Source organism: Melanerpes formicivorus, unplaced genomic scaffold, assembly GCF_026170545.1.
Source record: "Melanerpes formicivorus ecotype bairdi unplaced genomic scaffold, bMelFor1.0.p_v2 SCAF_24, whole genome shotgun sequence".
Classification (NCBI taxonomy): domain Eukaryota; kingdom Metazoa; phylum Chordata; class Aves; order Piciformes; family Picidae; genus Melanerpes; species Melanerpes formicivorus.
The window spans coordinates 9,976,191-9,993,131 of NW_027142376.1; the positions used below are offsets into that span (position 1 = coordinate 9,976,191).

At 44.4% G+C, this 16,941-nt stretch overlaps 1 protein-coding gene across 8 annotated transcripts in view; it reads left to right on the forward strand.

Moving 5' to 3' along the window:
• AKAP9 (A-kinase anchoring protein 9) overlaps positions 1-16,941 on the forward strand; it is a 110,974-nt gene that overhangs the window by 16,575 nt on the left and 77,458 nt on the right. For 4 of the 8 annotated variants that reach the window (XM_068152867.1, XM_068152872.1, XM_068152871.1 and 1 more), the window contains exons 2-7: positions 2,330-2,584; positions 7,190-7,234; positions 10,955-11,008; positions 11,472-11,642; positions 14,604-14,759; positions 16,605-16,802. In XM_068152867.1, coding sequence (XP_068008968.1) covers positions 2,330-2,584; positions 7,190-7,234; positions 10,955-11,008; positions 11,472-11,642; positions 14,604-14,759; positions 16,605-16,802 — 879 coding nt within the window. The remainder of the gene's footprint in view (positions 1-2,329; positions 2,585-7,189; positions 7,235-10,954; positions 11,009-11,471; positions 11,643-14,603; positions 14,760-16,604; positions 16,803-16,941) is intronic. The other 4 variants (XM_068152870.1, XM_068152876.1, XM_068152873.1 and 1 more) reach the window with 3 other exon arrangements.

A 16,941-nucleotide genomic window follows, 5' to 3' on the forward strand; every position in this document is an offset into this window, starting at 1 on the left:
TTATTCTATGATTCTATGGTAAAAAGATCTCCCCTAAGCTTTCCCTTCTCAAGGCTGAACAAAAACAACCCCAGCTTTCTCAGCCTTTGCTCACCTGGCAGGGCTGCCAGTGCTCTAATTCTGTGCTTTCACTTTTTTCTCTCAAACTTGGAAGTCAGGAGGAGACCATCCTGACCATCCTTTCTTTTCTCATAGTGTGGAGGTGGAAAGCTTTAGTAGATTGTTGGTGACATAATTAATATTTCCCATTTAATAATAAAGTGCAAAAGAGAGATTGGCCATTGGAATGGGCTGCCCAGGGAGGTGGTGGAGTCACCATCACTGAAGTGTTGGAGACTGGATGAGGCACTTGGTGCCATGGTTTAGTTGCTTAGATAGTGTTGGGTGATAGGTTGGACTTGATGATCTCAAAGGTCTTTTCCAACCTCGTCTCGTCTCGTCTCGTCTCGTCTCGTCTCGTCTCGTCTCGTCTCGTCTCTTCTCTTCTCTTCTCTTCTCTTCTCTTCTCTTCTCTTCTCTTCTCTTCTCTTCTCTTCTCTTCTCTTCTCTTCTCTTCTCTTCTCTTCTCTTCTCTTCTCTTCTCTTCTCTTCTCTTCTCTTCTCTTCTCTTCTCTTCTCTTCTCTTCTCTTCTCTATTCTCTTCTATATTCTATTCTATTCTATAATAATGAAGTGGAGCTAATTAGGGATGCAGTAGTGAGGAAGAAAGTCTTAAATACAGGCAGGAAGGGAGTATTAAATACATAGGTGAACATATTTGGCTCAGCAAATCTTCAGGTCCTCCTTTAGAGCAGGAGCCATATGCCAACCTGTCAGTTGTCCTAAGGATGGAGAGGAGGCTGAAGGAACCCACGGGGGGATAGCAATAGGCATAAACCAGGCAGAAGTCAGAAGTGATCTGTCAGTGCTGCATTGCTTCAGGCTGGGGCTCCTGGGCTGTCTGGGGAGCTGATGAGGACCAGAGAGCGCTTCAAGTGACAGCTCACACCGTAACCCAGCAGGGACTGAGAGAGGGGCTCCATGTATCCTGCTGGATTGGGGTGCTGAAGAAGTGGGATGGAAGCCTGGCTTTCTCGACTGGTGAATATCTTGAGCCAATATTGCAGCTTTTCTAGAGCGTGTCCTTAGAACTGCAGCAGGTTTATAAACAGTGTGTGGGATTTGGGCGTTAAGTGATACCAAAGGGATCGAGAGCTTTATGGTCTTTATCTGCAGGCTTCATGTTTACACTGGAGCTGCATCTCTAAAGTTGCAGCACTTTAGTCAGCATTGGGCTCTCCAATGGGAAAATACTGCTTTTTGGATTCCAGATTTTGTTGGTGGGACCTGTTTTAGTTGTGAGTTTTAATGGGTAAAACCTGCTGTGCGTGGTTTGATCTGAACCAGGAATTTCTTCTTGTTAAGAAAACAGTATTTTAAAGGGATTTTCTTTTGTAAACCACTATAAAGTGATTAAAAGTGCTAAGCTCTTCAAAAGGCAGTGCCCTGCAGTATTTGAATAGCTTACACCTTAATTGGTTTTTCAACTCGGTGCCTGCCTCACCTGTGACTTTTTGTTCGGCAGCATGTTTTGCTACAAGGTAGCTGGTCTTGAGTTTGCTCACTCTTTGATTTTTAGACTCTTCCCTCCTTATGTGTTGCTGTTTCTTTCTGATGTTTCCAGTAACTTGGGCTGCTTTTTGAGTTCTGACGTAAACTTTGCCTAAAATCTACTGTGGTGCTGTGGAAGGAGGGTTTGCTTTTGGTCTGCTTTTGTTTTAAGACTCAAAAAGCAATGCCTGCAGATGAATTTTGAGTTTTATTTATTGCTGTGAAATTGAATGAGACCAGAGGGTGTCCCCTGGCATTTATCCTTTATGATAACGTTTGCACCTTTACCTTTGAATGCTTTGATTTCTAGGTGTCAGTCAGTGGAGCTGCAACTTGGCAGTGTGAAGTCAAAAAGGAACTAATTAATGGATTGTTGGCTTACACTGAAGAGTATTTTTAAAGCAGAGAACTAAACAAGAGGATGAATTAATAGATTGTTGGTTTACACTGAAGAATGTTTTTAAAGGAAACTGTACTGCAGTAACTGCAGTGTGAAGCCAAAAAAGGAATTAGTTAATAGCTTGTTGGTTTACACTGAAGAATGTCTTTCAAGCCAAAGAATAGTCTGTGTAATAATCTGTGCAAAGAATAACCTGGATGGCTTGGGTATGCAGCAACTTGTTCTCAGTAGTGATTAGTTTGAAGCTTTATGCAGACCCACTGGGGAGCCTCTATAGAGGGATGTCATTAGTAATAAAGAGGAAAACTCACCATTAACAAGATTTTGTCTTCTCTACAGCTTGCCCAGTTCAGGCAGAGGAAGGCACAGACTGATGGTCCAAATGGATCCAAGAAGCAGAAAAAGAAGAAGAAAGCAGCAGGCATCAAAGATGAGGAATCAATCCAAGATGGGCTCGATGCCGATCGATCTCGAGGTGATGAAACACCGGCGTGCAGCAGCCGACGGGGAGCAGCTGCCACTGCGGACTGTGCTGTTAGCAGGACGTTGCATGGTGGGGAGATAATCAAGCACAACCAGGCTTACACCATTGAGGTAAGGTTGCCTGCCTTACTTTGGGAGGGGAGGACAAAACAGCACTTTAGAGTGTTGGAATTAAAGGAATGAGACTAGGAATTAAAGGAGTTCTCTGAGACTGGGGATATGATTTCCTTGCCTTCTTTGTCATTCACATGTCTAGAGAAGGCACTTCCTACCTACCTGCTGGCATCAAGCTTTCTGTGATGGTCAGTATCTTGTACACTAATGGAAAGTTTGTTGGTACTGCCGTGCTCCCTGAGTGGGTAAAGACAGGTTTGGTTTTATTGCTTCCTTTTATGCCACTTGCTTTATCCAGAGTTCACAGATCACAGTGGATTTTGATCACTGTAGCTGTGGCTACAGTAGCAGGCAAAACTGAACATCTCTTTTGTACCCATAATGTGATTTGAGTCTTTATGTTTCATGAGAAGGAGGAGTGAAAGCGCTATTTGGATGTTTTAAGATGCTGATGAACTGATACCCCACTTTTACTACTTACTACTACCTTGGTGGAGGGGCAGAGAGACTAAATTCTGCAAATAACTGTGACTAAATAACTGATCCATTTCTGTTACAACATTCAGCCTACAGTCTATCAGTACAGCACTTTATAAGTACATGCCTTTAATTTGGAGCTTGTCACACGTAGCAAACTCATCTTAGGGCTTCAGATCTGTAGTAGCTCAATAAAACTGTCTGTGCAACTCCTGGCTTTTCCTGGAGGAGGTAATCAGTGCTGATTTATCCTGGCTGAGAGCAAGTACATCTCCCTGCTACAGCTGGAGACACAGGCTGACGTACAGAATCATAGGGTAATTTAGGTTGGAGGGAACCTCTGAGGTCATCTAGTCCCAGTCCTGTGCTCCAAGTAGGTGTAATTAGATCAGGTTGGTGCTGGGAGCCTGTGGTGGCCTCTGAATGCTGAGTGCAGGGCATGGATGGTTTTAAAACTGAAGCCCATGAGGGCACGTTCTTAAGAGTTGGTGTGATCTTTCTGTGGCCTAACTTACCTGCAAAGCAATGCAAGCTAATAAATCCAGAAATGCATAAGCTTGGGTTTTTTCCTAGGCATTATTGACTTCCACCCAAAAAAAAAGCTGCTTCCAATCAGGAGATCATTTTGTTTTGTCCCATGTTGTCTGTGCCCTGCTTGTTCATGTTCAGCTGATATTTTGAGTTGGAAGGTGATGTGCCCAAGTCTCTGTCTCAGCAGTATTAATAAAAGAGGAAAAGCTCTGAGATAGTTCCAGTGAATCTCAGAACTTTCTGTTTTTAGTCTTGTAAGCACAGTGATGTGGCTGTGTTACAGTAATTGGATTAGAGCTTGCTTAGCAGAAGTGGCAGCCACTGTAGCAGGCAGTTTCAGGCTAATCTCTGTGGTGGAGAATTACAGACAGCTTCTTTGAGCTGGTTGCTTTTTCACCCATCATTAAATCTTTGCAGGCTGCTGTGTCAGGAGAGTAAGGCAAGATTACTGCAGGCATTATGCAGGATTATTTTCTAGCTAAAATTTGGTTCCATTTCCTTATTTCATCTTTACTGCAATTCCTGTTTAGAATTGTTCCTCCTGTGCCACAAAATAGAACTTCTAACTCTACTGCCTATCTCACTACAGGGCTTGACTAGGCTCTTTTGTAGTAGTTTTGTGGATAGAAGATTATCCCCTTGCACTTTTTTTCAGTCCCCAGTGGAACTAGAAAATCCAAATCCTAATCACAAAGTTTTTCTTACTCAGTGTGAGTAACAGAAAGTGCAATAGAGGAAGTGTTCCTCTGGAAGCTTACTCCCTGTCTGATCTTAGAGGGCAAAATGCTGTTTAGAGAATTCCAAGTTGTATTTCACAGTCATCCCTTTCCCTTCCCTTCCTAAGAGTAGAGTGGGTTCTTCTGTCCTCCTGCAATCTCTCAAGTCACAGAAATTGATTAGAAGGTCTCTGGAAGCACTCTTGTTTTGTGCTGTCATTGTCCATTCTATTTCACCTTCTGTCTGGGCTTATTTGTCATTTCCATTAGGTCTCAACCTACTTACAAGATTTATTAGAGAAGTGCCACTTGATATTTCTTGGCTGAAGCCTCTGGGTCTTAACTTCTTTCATGTTAACTGCTTTGTGTCTTGGTCTTAGAAAAAGAACAGTATGTTGAGTTTCTAGTTGCCTTTGGACTTTGTCTTTAACCTGTAGCACCCTGGTATCTTCTGGTCTTGACAGCCATAGTGTCCTTTTCCATACAAATAATCTGGAACACACAGCCCAGGAAATAAACTGGATCAACAAAACTTCTGATTTTAGGATTGCTTCTTTTTGGGACTTTCTGCACATAAGAAAGGAAGAAAGGAAAAGCCACTTCCAGGGTAAATAGTTGCTGAGATCACCTCCTCTGAGGGCTCTTGAGATGATCACACGATCACCGAATATATCTGGTTGGAAGGGACCCTCAGGATCATCTAGTCTAACCTTTGAGATGATGCCTAGGACTAGACTGTACTAATGCCAGGAAAGCAAAGAAAATTAGCCTGTGGTAGGGTAAAACTGTCCTGGAGTCACCTGGGTAGTAAAAGCTATTAAACAAAGCTTCTTAGAAAAGAAAAGTGTGAAGTTCTGTGCTGAAGAGCACCTGCTAATTGACTGAGGTGGGATTAGTAACTCGTCTGTTGGTTCTCACAGGACGAATCCCCTTGCTAATAGTTTTAGAATAGCTTAACTGTGATAAAAATCTATACCTTCATGGTCATGGTTTTCTGTTCTAGAACTTACTCCAGCTGTAAGGCAAGGGACAGAAAGAGTGAGAAGGAGTCACAGGGTAGGATTCATGAGAAGACTGAGGAGGAGAAGCGACAGACATACGGAATCAGAAGCAGTATGGAGAAACAGGAGAGCTCAGTGAGAAAAGACCTAGGCAATGAATGTGGGTAAGGCATTCCTGTGAGAGAAGCATGAAAGCAGAGAGCAACCCATGGCTTTGGCTAGAGAAGAGGGGTTCTGGGATGTGCAATAAGATGGAAGGTTTGAAAAGCAAAGGAAGGGTAGATAAATAAGATGCACTAAAAGCAAACCCAGTCTCTTCAGCTAGTTTAGCAACCCTTGAAAAATGTTTTGAAATTGGAGGGTAAACATAAACAAATATCTGGAAATTATCTGCTCAGTAATGAAGACACTGCCAGAAGGGCAGGGAATCAGCTTCCCAGCAGTACATGGTTCTGACTGCAACCGGTCATCTCCCCATGCACTACCAGCCCCAAGGACTGCAGCTGGAGCAGTTCAGTCCTGTCTGCTCTGGCATCATGCTTTATTGTCATCTGTGAAAGTTTCCTACAGGAACACAAGCATCATTTTTCAGTGCTTGTGAGAAATTTCCTATGTCAGTCCTCTTGTAAATCATCAGATAATGTTGGGCATCCAGTGCCAGAGAACGTGACTCCTGTACAGTGCCTCACTGCAGATAGAGGCAAGTTACTCTGGCATGGACCTTCTGTGTTCCAGAGGCTGATGACTCCCTTTTCTTTTTGGCATCATCTGGCAGCACTTCCTCTGAAGAAAGCACACAGATGAAAATGGTTTTAATTTTCTGAACACTTAAATGTTATCATTAAAGGTCCTGCCTGCACAGCTGATGGAGATAGTTGGCTACAAAGAGTCTTTGAGTTGCCTGTTCAGTGTGTTCTAACCATCAGTCACATTGCTGAGGAAATACTGAATAATTAACCCAGCTTGCCAGGAGTTGTTTAAAGCAAGAAACTTCTGTGGGGCATAGGGAGTGGAATATGTGCAAACCAGCAGCCTGAAGTCAGAGTGCAATAGAAACCTCTTTCAAGTTCATAGATTGATAGAATGGTTTGGGTTGGAAGGGATCTTAAAGATCATCGAATCCAACCCCCCTCCCACGGCAGGGTCACCTAGGGCAGGTCACACAGCAATAATTCTAGGCAGGTTTTGAATGTCTCCAGAGATGGAGACTCCACCACATCTCTGGGCACCCTGCTCCAGGGCTCCAGCACCCTTAATGAAGTTCTTCTTCATGTCTAGATGGAACTTCTGATGTTCTAGTTTGTGCCCCTTACCCCTTGTCCTGTCACTGGGCACCACTGAACAAAGCCTGGTCCCACCCTTCTGAACCCCACCCTTTGAGTATTGATCAGCATTGATGAGATCCCCTCAGTCTTCTCTGAGCCAAAAGGCCCCAAATCCCTCAGCCTTTCTTCACAGGACAGATGTTCTAGTCCCCTTATCACCTTTGTAGCCCTTTGCTGTATCCTCTCCTTCTTGAACTGGGGAGCCCAGAACTGGACACTCCAGATGAGGCCTCACCAGGGCAGAGCAGAGCAGAGGGGGAGGAGAACTCCCTTCACCTTGACACCTCCCTGGATGCCATTGGCCTTCTTGGCCATAAGGTCACTTTGCTGGCTCTTCCTCTTGTGCACCACCCTCACAGGCAAGAATTTCTTCCTAATGTCTAAACTTAATTTAGCTTCTTGTTCTCTCTATTTATATATCTATCTCTTAATTAGTTTCACACAGATGTTAATATTTTCATATCCTGTCTGCATACTCAGAAGCAGGTGGGAAGTGTCTTGTTTACTGGTTTTGAGTGCCATCATTGTAAATATCTTCATGTTTTATTTTAGCTGGAAAGTGACATTCCCACCACAGTAGAAGATTACAGCTCTGAGGTAAGACTGAGGCAAAGCTTTTCCTAACTTTCCTTTCAACTTTTTCCTGTTGCATCTTGTATGGAGTCACAGAATTGGTTGGGTTGGAAAAGCCCTGTAAGATCAGCGAGTCTGACCATCAACCCAACACCACCATGGCCACTAAACCAGGTCCCCAAGTGCTATGGCCACCCATTTCTGGAACACCTCCAGGGATGGTGACTCTGCCACCTCCCTGGGCAGCCTGTTCCAATGCCTGACCACTCTTGCAGTAGAGAAATTTTTCCTCATTGCCAACCCAAACCTTCCCTGGCACAGTTTCAGGCCATTTCCTTGGGCCTGAAACACAGCCATTTGTGGTTTGTAAGGAGTGAACTGTCTCAGGCATGAATTTGAGTTGGGAACATGCTTGCAAGGAGCCATGGGATATTTGAGTTCAGTAAATACTGTTTGTAGTTCAAAAACTAAGTTTTTTGCATCTCAAATGTGCCAACCTGGAGTTTGTTTGCCACTGCAGAACACACCCTGGAATCTTAAGCTTGGCAGCAAGTAGGAGATGAAGTAATCCAAGGAGTCTCCACTGCTGAAGTAGACTTGGTGTAGAACACTTTGTGCCTCTTTGATTTTATAAAACTGACTGCCCCTTAGAATAAATCTTTGTCCCATCCCAACACTGTGGCTGTTCATTGTGACACACACCAGGCAATGTCTCCCTGCCCTGCTGCACTGCATGGTGCAAAAGAAAACCATTACTGCAGCAAGCAGTCTGGACATGCCCTGAAAACTGGACAGGCTTTCCCAGCTCACATGCTGTGTCTTCACCTGCTCCTTCTCCCAGGCTGCTTTCAACCACCTCTGTGTCAATAGTACCCATGGCTGTACACAATTTGTGTATGGGTAAGCTGTAGGCCCAGGAGACCAAGCTCACCAGGCCAGTAGGCCTTGTGTAAACATCTATTAGCAGTGAAGTTGGTGTCATGGAATAGCAGGAGTTGGAGGAGGCCTCTAAAGATCATCCAGTCCAACCCCTCGCAGGGTCACCCAGGGTAAGTCCCACAGGAACACATGACTCCACAACCTGTCTGGGCAGCCTGCTCCACTGCTCTGCCACCCTTTAAAGGGAAGAATTTATCTGGATTTCAATTGTCACATATTGCAGACAAGTGAAAAAATTAATTTTTAATTGAGATTTTTGAAGCTAATAACTCAGTGCCAGCTGCCTGTCTGCTGCCACAGCAGAATTTCTGTTGTGCTGGAAGTTGCCAAGCTGCTCATGAGGCTTCCATCAGCACAGCACCCTGCTGTGTGGTTTGGTTGTGTTTGCCATGGATTATGGCGTCATTTGTTGTCATGTCTGAAGTTGCCTTTTCCCAGAAGGTAAAAGGCATTTCAAAGGCATTTCTCATCTTCATACCAGACGAGAAACACCATGGACCACTGTGTTAGAGGATCTTCTTAATGCTGATTAATAGCTGAGTGGTGAAGGTCAAGAGGATGGGGCTGAGCTCTTTTCAGTGGTGCCCAGCAGTAGGACAAGAGGGTAATGGGTACAAAATACAACACAGGCAGTTTCTCTTAAAGATAAGGGGAAGCTTCTTTGGTGTGAGGGTGCTGGAGCCCTGGGAGGCTGGGCGGCCCTGGGAGGGAGCAGGCGGCCCTGGGAGGGAGCAGGCAGCCCAGAGAGGCTATGGAGACATTCAAAACCCACCTGAGCATGTTCTTGTACTGCCTGATCTAGGTGACCCTGCTCTAGCAGTGGGGTTGGACTGGATGAATCTCCTAAGGTCCCTTCCACCCCCCATCATTCTGTGATTCGGTGTCACTGTTGTTCACTTCTGTGATGTCCAGGTGCTCAGCTGGGTCCCTGTGAAATCAGGCAGGATTGCCAAAGTTCCAGACAGCTGTTTTGACTGTGAATAGCAAAATCCCTTTTATAAGTGAAAAGCCTTTTGTAGAAAACTCAGCTGCTGAGGAGTCTGGAACCCCTAGTGAGATCAGGCCTTTATGTCTTTCCTAGTAGCTCTTGTTCTAAAGCATCTAAGAGTCTTTGATTGTCGCACACAGAAATGATTCACAGGGATCTAATACTGTGTAGGTTACAAGAATTATTCACTACATCTTTATCAATTGAGCCTAAATAAAAAGGGAGGTAAAAAAAAAAGGGGGGAAAGAGGTCTTTCATTATAGAGCTTCTATGAAATTACTGGTGTAATTAATCTGGGAAATGAACCCAGATCTGAATGGAGACACTGGTGCCAGGCACTGCATAGACGCTTGTATGGCTGAATGTAGAAGAAACATCTGCATACAGTTCTGGTGCCCCCAACACAAGTAGGGCATCAAACTGCTGCAGCAGGTCCAGTGGAGAGTCACAAAGATGATGAGAAGGCTGGAGCACCTTTGCTGTGGAGACAGGCTGGGAGAGTTGGGGTTGTTCAGCCTGCAGAAGAGAAGGCTTCAGGGAGACCTTGGAGCAGCATTCCAGGACCTGAAGGGGCCACAGGAGAGCTGGTGAGGGACTGTTGACAAGGGCTGGGAGTGACAGGACGAGGGACAATGTCTTTGAGCTGGAAGAGGGGAGGTTGAGACTGGAGATGAGGAAGAAATTCTTGACAGTGAGGGTGGGGGACACTGGAACAGGTTGCCCAAGGAGGTTGTGTCAGCTCTAATGCAAACATGATGGTTGCATCATCCCATTTGTAAGTGTTCTTGGGGTTTGTGTCACTTAATCATTTGTAAATAAGTCCTGATCCAGGCTGTGGCAGATATCTGAGCATTTTTTTTAATGTAATGTAGTGGTTGGGTCTGAAATGCTATGATGCTTCTCTACCATCATTTTCCTTTCAGGCCCTGATGTAATGAACAGCTTTGAGGGGAAATAACAGCTGTTCTTGCTTTCTCCTTTGCAAACATTGGTCTGCTCTTTGGCAAGCCTGCCTGTGCAATTTATGCTTGCTCAAAAGTCCACAGCATATTCTTTTTATTTGGAATGATTTGGGGGTTTGACCTAGATCTGCTGTTTTGGGTTGTCCTTGCCTTTTGGACATTCATTACTGTTGGTTTGCATAGACTGTAGAACAAAACCTCTCACAGAAGCTGAAAGGGGTTGCAGTGGTGGGTGAGTGAGAGCAGGGATTTTTGAAGTGTCTTGTGTTAAATGTATCATGTCTGCTCATTTTCAACGCTCAGAACTTCCTCCAGGTTGAGGGTGAGTCTGTGACGTGGCCTTTCGTGCACTGCCAACAAACTGGTGACTGTCAGAAACAGTAAATCTTGGGATGTCCAAATACCTTTTAGAAAGCACAACTCTGTTTAGTGATGTATAGAATGACTAAAGATGGAGTTTAAAAGGCAGCAGTGCTGCCTTTTAGCAAAGTGTAAAGCTTTGAGTTGGCCTTTCAATCTGAATTCCTTTTTCTTTTTTTTTCCCCTCTAGATGTTTAGATGTTTAAATCCATGTTGTGTTTTTTGTTTGTAGCCAGTGGTGTCTATTTTTGCAGTGTTGGGTGGTTTACCTGTTACCTATGCTTACTTTGATAAATAACAAAAATATCTATTTTTATATGTAATATTGATACCTATATTACCTAAAGCTATTTATTGTGTAATTAAAATGATTTTTGTAGCCTAAAGCATTCCCGTGGGGCCGCAGGGAGTCCCCACATAAGATTCAGATAAATGGAAAACAAGTCAAGCTTTATTTCCAGTAATAACCTATTTAGAACTGTTGTCTTTATACAGGTAAATGGTTACAGTTTTGTGGCGAGCACAGCTGCACCTACAGACCTATCCAGGGTACAGTATTGCAGATTCAGTCCTAACACTAATGGGCAATTACTACAAACCTCCAGCGGTTTTGTTTGGAACTAAAACCTCTGCTGCAGCTTGAGAATGTGTTCTGCCTGCTGTGCTCTGCCTCTGCATTGTTTGTTATTTATTAACACTGTGTGTCATTAAACCTGAAATGCAAAGCAATTTGCTACTTCTATTAAGGCTAACTTGAGATGCCAAGCAATTTACTGCTGCTTCTAAAGCTGAAAAGACAAAGCAGAACTCCCAGAAACGCTTTGTGTCAGTGCTGTTGAGGTGTGAGTTGCGCTAACAAAGGTTACCATGGCAATGAGATCTTCAATGCTGTATTGTCTGTCAATGTGCTACGGTGGCTTTTGATACAGAATTTGATACCTGAGCTTGCTTACTGTGATAAAGCATCCATGGCAAGAAACCATGGCATGTTAAGGAACTTGGATTGATTTAGGAAGAAGAATTTGGAGTTGGAGAAATGTGTTCTGAGCATGGAATGCAGCACTCTCACACGCAGCTAGAGGTGATGGAGAATGAATTGGCTGGGAAACAGCAAGAGATTGAAGAGCTAAACAGAGAGCTAGAAGAAATGAGGGCAGCATATGGTACAGAAGGATTGCAACAGGTATCATCCCCTTGGGTCGCTTGCTACTCGCTGCTGGGTTAGGTGGGGAGACATGGAGCACCGCCTGGAAGGGCTGGTTGAATGGCAGCTGTCCAGAAGGCAGGCTGTGTGTGCTGGAGTTCCACAGCCTTTCTCTCTCCTTCTTCCAGTGGCATTGCCATTGTGTGTCCTTTCTCTCTGTATTTAAAATGGAGTTGAAATTTAAAACTGCCTTTGCAAGTGATTATACAATTCCAGTCTTCTTCACAGCAGCTTTCTTCAAGCCAGGAGTGGAAAGGTGATTTTCCTCAAGGAAAGCTCTACTTCTTCTCCAGTTAGTTCTTGAATTAGTTTATTTAATACCTTCCTTGTTCCTTCAGGTTAAAAATGCCTCAAGTTTTGCTTCCTAAAGAACAACACCAACTGAGTCAATCCTTGAACCAGAAAGGTGTTTGCATGTCAGATCACAGAGTCTGAAACACAAGGTGTCTGCAGGTTCTACTTAGCATCTAGTAACTTGAGATCACAATAAAGTATCTCTTACTTGAGAAACTGGAATTCAAGAGTTAAATTGCAAAGATCATTAAAAACTTATTCTTCCACTTTAAGCAAGTGGTACAGTGCACTGGAGTCACTGCTTTGTTGTGCTTCATGTCTCATCTCTTTCTTTGAATTGGATTCAGGTCACATCATTGTGCTTTTCTATTTTTTACAAAGTACTATGGAGTACCAAAATCATTCCAATGGTTATTTTCACCTTCATTATTACTGCAGAATTATAACATTTTTTTCTGCTTTCATTTCTAATTCATCTGTCATTATAGATGTCATGTTTTCCACCATACTCTAGTGATCTTTAAGTGGTTGCCCTGGAGGAGGTAGTTGTATCAATTTTTTGGGATGGATCTCTGTTGTTGCAGTTTTAGTCAAACTTTGCTTTTAATTTCTGTCTTGTTTCTGCTGTGCTAAGCATAGTGGCTGTAATTATAGCATAAATTGCCCAGGGCCGTGGTGGAGGCCCCATCTGTGGAGACACTCAAGGTCAGGCTTGATTGGCCTCTGAGCAACCTGCTCTAGTTGGGGATGTCCCTGCTCATTGCAGGGGGAATTGGGCAAGACGACCTTCAGAGGTCCCTTCCAACCCAATGCGTTCTCTAACACAGGACATTAGCAAAGCTTCAGTTTCTCACCATTGTGGCTGCTGTTAATTTTCCCTGAGAAACCTGTGAGTGCAAATGTTTTCATTTCTCAGCTGGTTTTGATTCCTATTTCAAGAAGAAATTCAAATGCGCTAAACCAAAGCAGAGCGTGGTGCAATGATACTCCAAGAGTTGTGACATGATTGTGTCTGGTAGTGAGGGGGACAGTGTGTGATACCTCAGCTGAGAGATGCATCTGGTTGATGTATTTGTTGTTGGTGGTGTTTTTTTTTCCAGAAGAAACAAAATAACTGTAAAAGAAGAGGGCAGAAGATAGGTTGTGCGCTTGAGTTCTGGCTAAAAAACGAAGTTTAGAAGTGTCAGCACCTTGTGGATCAGAACAGATAAAGTCACTTACTCAGTTTGATAGAGCAGATGCAAAAGGAAAGGGCTGGCACACTTCAGTGTCTGAGCTGTTCCCAGTTTCCTCTGCTACAGCAAATATCCAGTATTTCCAGTAGATCCCTGCTGTTAAAGGAGAGGCTCACTGCAGCGTTCTGAAAAGAACATTCAAAGCGTTGCTCCACATGTGCATTAGTTGGGCTTGTTCAAGGCACTTCTGGTTTTTATGTCCCACAGAATAATGTCCCTCTTCTAAATCAGTAAGCTGTATCTGGAAGTATTATCTCAAGACCCAATGGAGAACATGGAGGAGCTTGTTTTGGGGAGCACGGCAGACGAAAGAGCCACAAAGGGTGGCTGATGGTTTAAGGATTGTGCAGTAGTACCTAAAGGTGAAGCTTCAGCCAGCCTTGAATCAATTCAGACTGGTAGCAATAATGTGAGCTGTGAACCCTGAGTGCAACCCTACAAAAAATAAAACACTTCCACAGGTTTTTTTTCTTGTACTCTTAACAATTTCTTCATCAATATGAATTACAAAAGACTCCTCTATTACATGCACTTTACCAATGTGCAGCTGGAGCTGATTTTCTCACCTGGGCCCAAATATTTTCTCTGGGGTCACCACGTAGAGTACTGCACGTCATTTCTTACGTGGTTTTAGAGCAATGAGTGCAACTTGAGTGAGAGCCGAGAAAACTTGCATTGCTTGTGGGAAAAGTGCAAGGACATGAGGAGTTCTGCAGAACTGCTGCAACACAAGGAGGTTGTAGCTGGTGAAGGGTTTGGAGAACAGGGCTGAGGAGCAGCTGAGGGACCTGGGGGTGTTTAGTCTGGAGAAGAGGCTGAGGAGAGACCTCATTGCTCTCTACAGCTCCCTGAGAGGAGGCTGGAGCCAGGTGGGAGTTGGGCTCTTCTTCCAAGGAACAAGTGACAGGAGTAGAGGAAATGGCCTCAAGTTGCCCCAGGGGAGGTTTAGGTTGGAGATGAGAAGAAACTTTTTGAAACTCCTTGACTGAAAGGGTTCTTAAAGCCTAGCACAGGCTGCCCAGAGAGGTGGCTGAGTGCCCATCCCTGGAGGTGTTTCCCAGAGGCAGAGATGCGGTGCTGAGGGCCACGTTTTAGCCCCAGCCTTGGCAGAGTTAGAGAATGGTTGGACTGGATGATCTGAAAGGGTTTTCCCAACCCAAACCATTCTGCAATTCTATGTAATCTGATTTTGCTCTTGAATAAATGTTTTGTGGTGAGGTCAATCTTGATAAGCGAGAGGAAAACAAAATACTTACAAACGGAGTTTGGAAAAGAGAAATGCTGCACTTGGTCTGTGTGGCAGCTTTTAAATGCAGAGGTTAAGGATGACACATTCCTACTGACCTAGAGTAGTATTTTTTTGTTTGTTTGTTTGTGGCTCTGCTGTGCCCTAACAGCTTATCTTTTGTAGCTGCAAGAATTTGAAGCCGCTATCAAGAAGCGAGATGACATCATCACGCAGCTCACTACCAACCTGCAGCAGGCACGGAAGGAAAAGGACGAAACCATGAGGGAGTTCTTGGAGCTGACTGAACAAAGTCAAAAACTGCAAATTCAGTTTCAGCATGTAAGTTACAAGTATTTAGCTGTGTTTGGAAATTGGGGTCACTTTGAAGGGTCCGGAAATGGCTACTTCTTGCAGAAAAGGATTTTCTGATGCTTCTTTTAAGACTTGATCTTTCAGTATAAATCGTCAGTCTCTTCACAGGTCCTTCATCACAGCAGCTGGTTTATTATACTAATGGACTACAAAATAGTAAAAAAGATAAGTCTGTTTTCTTCCCTACTATGTGGTAACAGCTCCTGATTAATACTGATGGCAGTTACCTTCAGAAAAAAAAACCCACTTCTGTAATTCATTCTCAGAGCTTTGGGCTGAAATCCAGCCTGTTCCCTTTCACATCAGAGCACCCAGCCACCAGCTTTGGTGGGGCCCTCCTTCATGGTCTGGTCCTTCTGTATTTCTGGGTGACCTTATTACTCTCTACAACTACCTGAAGGGAGGTTGTAGACAAGCAGACGTTGGCCTCTTCTCCCAGGCAGCCAGTACCAGAGCAAGAGGACACAGTCTCAGGCTGCGCCAGGGGAAGTTTAGGCTGGATGTTAGGAAGAAGTTCTATACAGAAAGAGTGATTGCCCATTGGAATGGGCTGCCTGGGGAGGTGGCAGAGTTGCTGTCACTGGAGGTGTTCAGGAGGAGACTTGATGGGGTGCTTGGGGCCATGGGTTAGTTGTTTAGGTGGGTTGGATTGGTTGATGGGTTGGACACAATGATCTTGAAGGTCTCTTCCAACCTGGTTTATTCTATGTAATTCTATGTAAAACTGCCTCAGGTGGTGTTGCTAGAGGTCTTATAAGTTAGTTAAGTTTCAGAGAAGCATTTGTTACAAAAGGCACTGCTTATTGATGTGCCATGGACACTCTGTTAATGAGCCAGGGTGTGCCCAGGTCACCAAGAAGGCCACCAGCATCCTGGCCTGTATCAGCAGAGGTGTGGCCAGCAGGAGCAGGGCAGGGATTGTCCCCCTGCACTCAGCACTGAGAAGGCAACACCTTGAGTCCTAGGTTCAGTTTTGGGGCCCTCACTCAAAGAAGGATGTTGAAGGGCTGGAACAGGTCCAGAGGAGGGCAAGGAAGCTGGTGAGGGCTCTGGAGAACAGGACTGGTGAGAAGCAGCTGAAGGACCTTGGGTTGTTTAGTCTGGAGAAGAGGAGGCTGAGGGGAAATCTCATTGCTCTCTACAGCTCCCTGAAAGGCGACTGAAGCCAGGTGGGTGTTAGTCTCCTTTCCCTGACAGGAGGAAAGGAGATGGCCTCAAGTTGCCCCAGGGGGGGTTTAAGTTGCAGATGAGAAGAAACTTCTTGACTGAAAGGGTTCTCACAGACTGGCACAGGCTGCCCAGGGAGGTGGCTGAGTGCCCATCCCTGGGAGGTGTTTGCCAGAGGCAGAGATGTGGTGCTGAGTGCCATGGTTTAGCCCCAGCCTTGTTAGAGATGGATGAGCTTGAAGGGCTTTTTCAGACAAAACTAGCATGTGATTCTATCTGTGTGGTGACAACTTAGAGTATTGCAGTAGAATATTGAGGTCTTTGTGCTCTTCATAGAGCTTTCTTGAACTTCAGGTGGATCTTATTCTGAAGGTTGAGTTTTTGCTATTCAGGGTCTGATCCTGGGGACAGTCATTACAACTACTTAGAAATGTTTTTGAGGCCTTGCTGTCCTGTGCTCGCTCACCAATTCAATAGTTTTTATTAGTTGGATATTTCAGTTCCTCCTGAAGTAAGTAGTAGAATGTTGTGCTAGTCTTTGGGCTTGTAAGGTGGAAGACTATTGTAAAGATGACTTTTTCTGTAGCCCAAATTGGTTTGGGAAAATTTGGCTATGTTTTAGGTTTTATTCTTTTCACCTTCAAGTTGCAGGCAAGTGAAGCCCTGAGGAACACCAGCCATAGCTGCACAGCTGCTGACTTACTGCAAGCCAAGCAACAGATACTTGCACATCAGCAACAGCTGGAAGAACAAGAATGCCTGCTGAAGAACTATCACAGAAAGAATGAAGAGCTTGAAGTGCAGATTTCACATCTTCAGGACAAAATCACAGCATATGAAATGGTGTGTTCCTTGCTAGAAAGATCTTTTCTCCTAATGCCTTTTTTTTTCCCTTTTCATGGTTTTATAGTTGGTTTGAAACTTAAGGGGCCACAAGGTTATGGGTGTGCTGCTTAGAGTCCTTACAAAGAGCTGACATTTC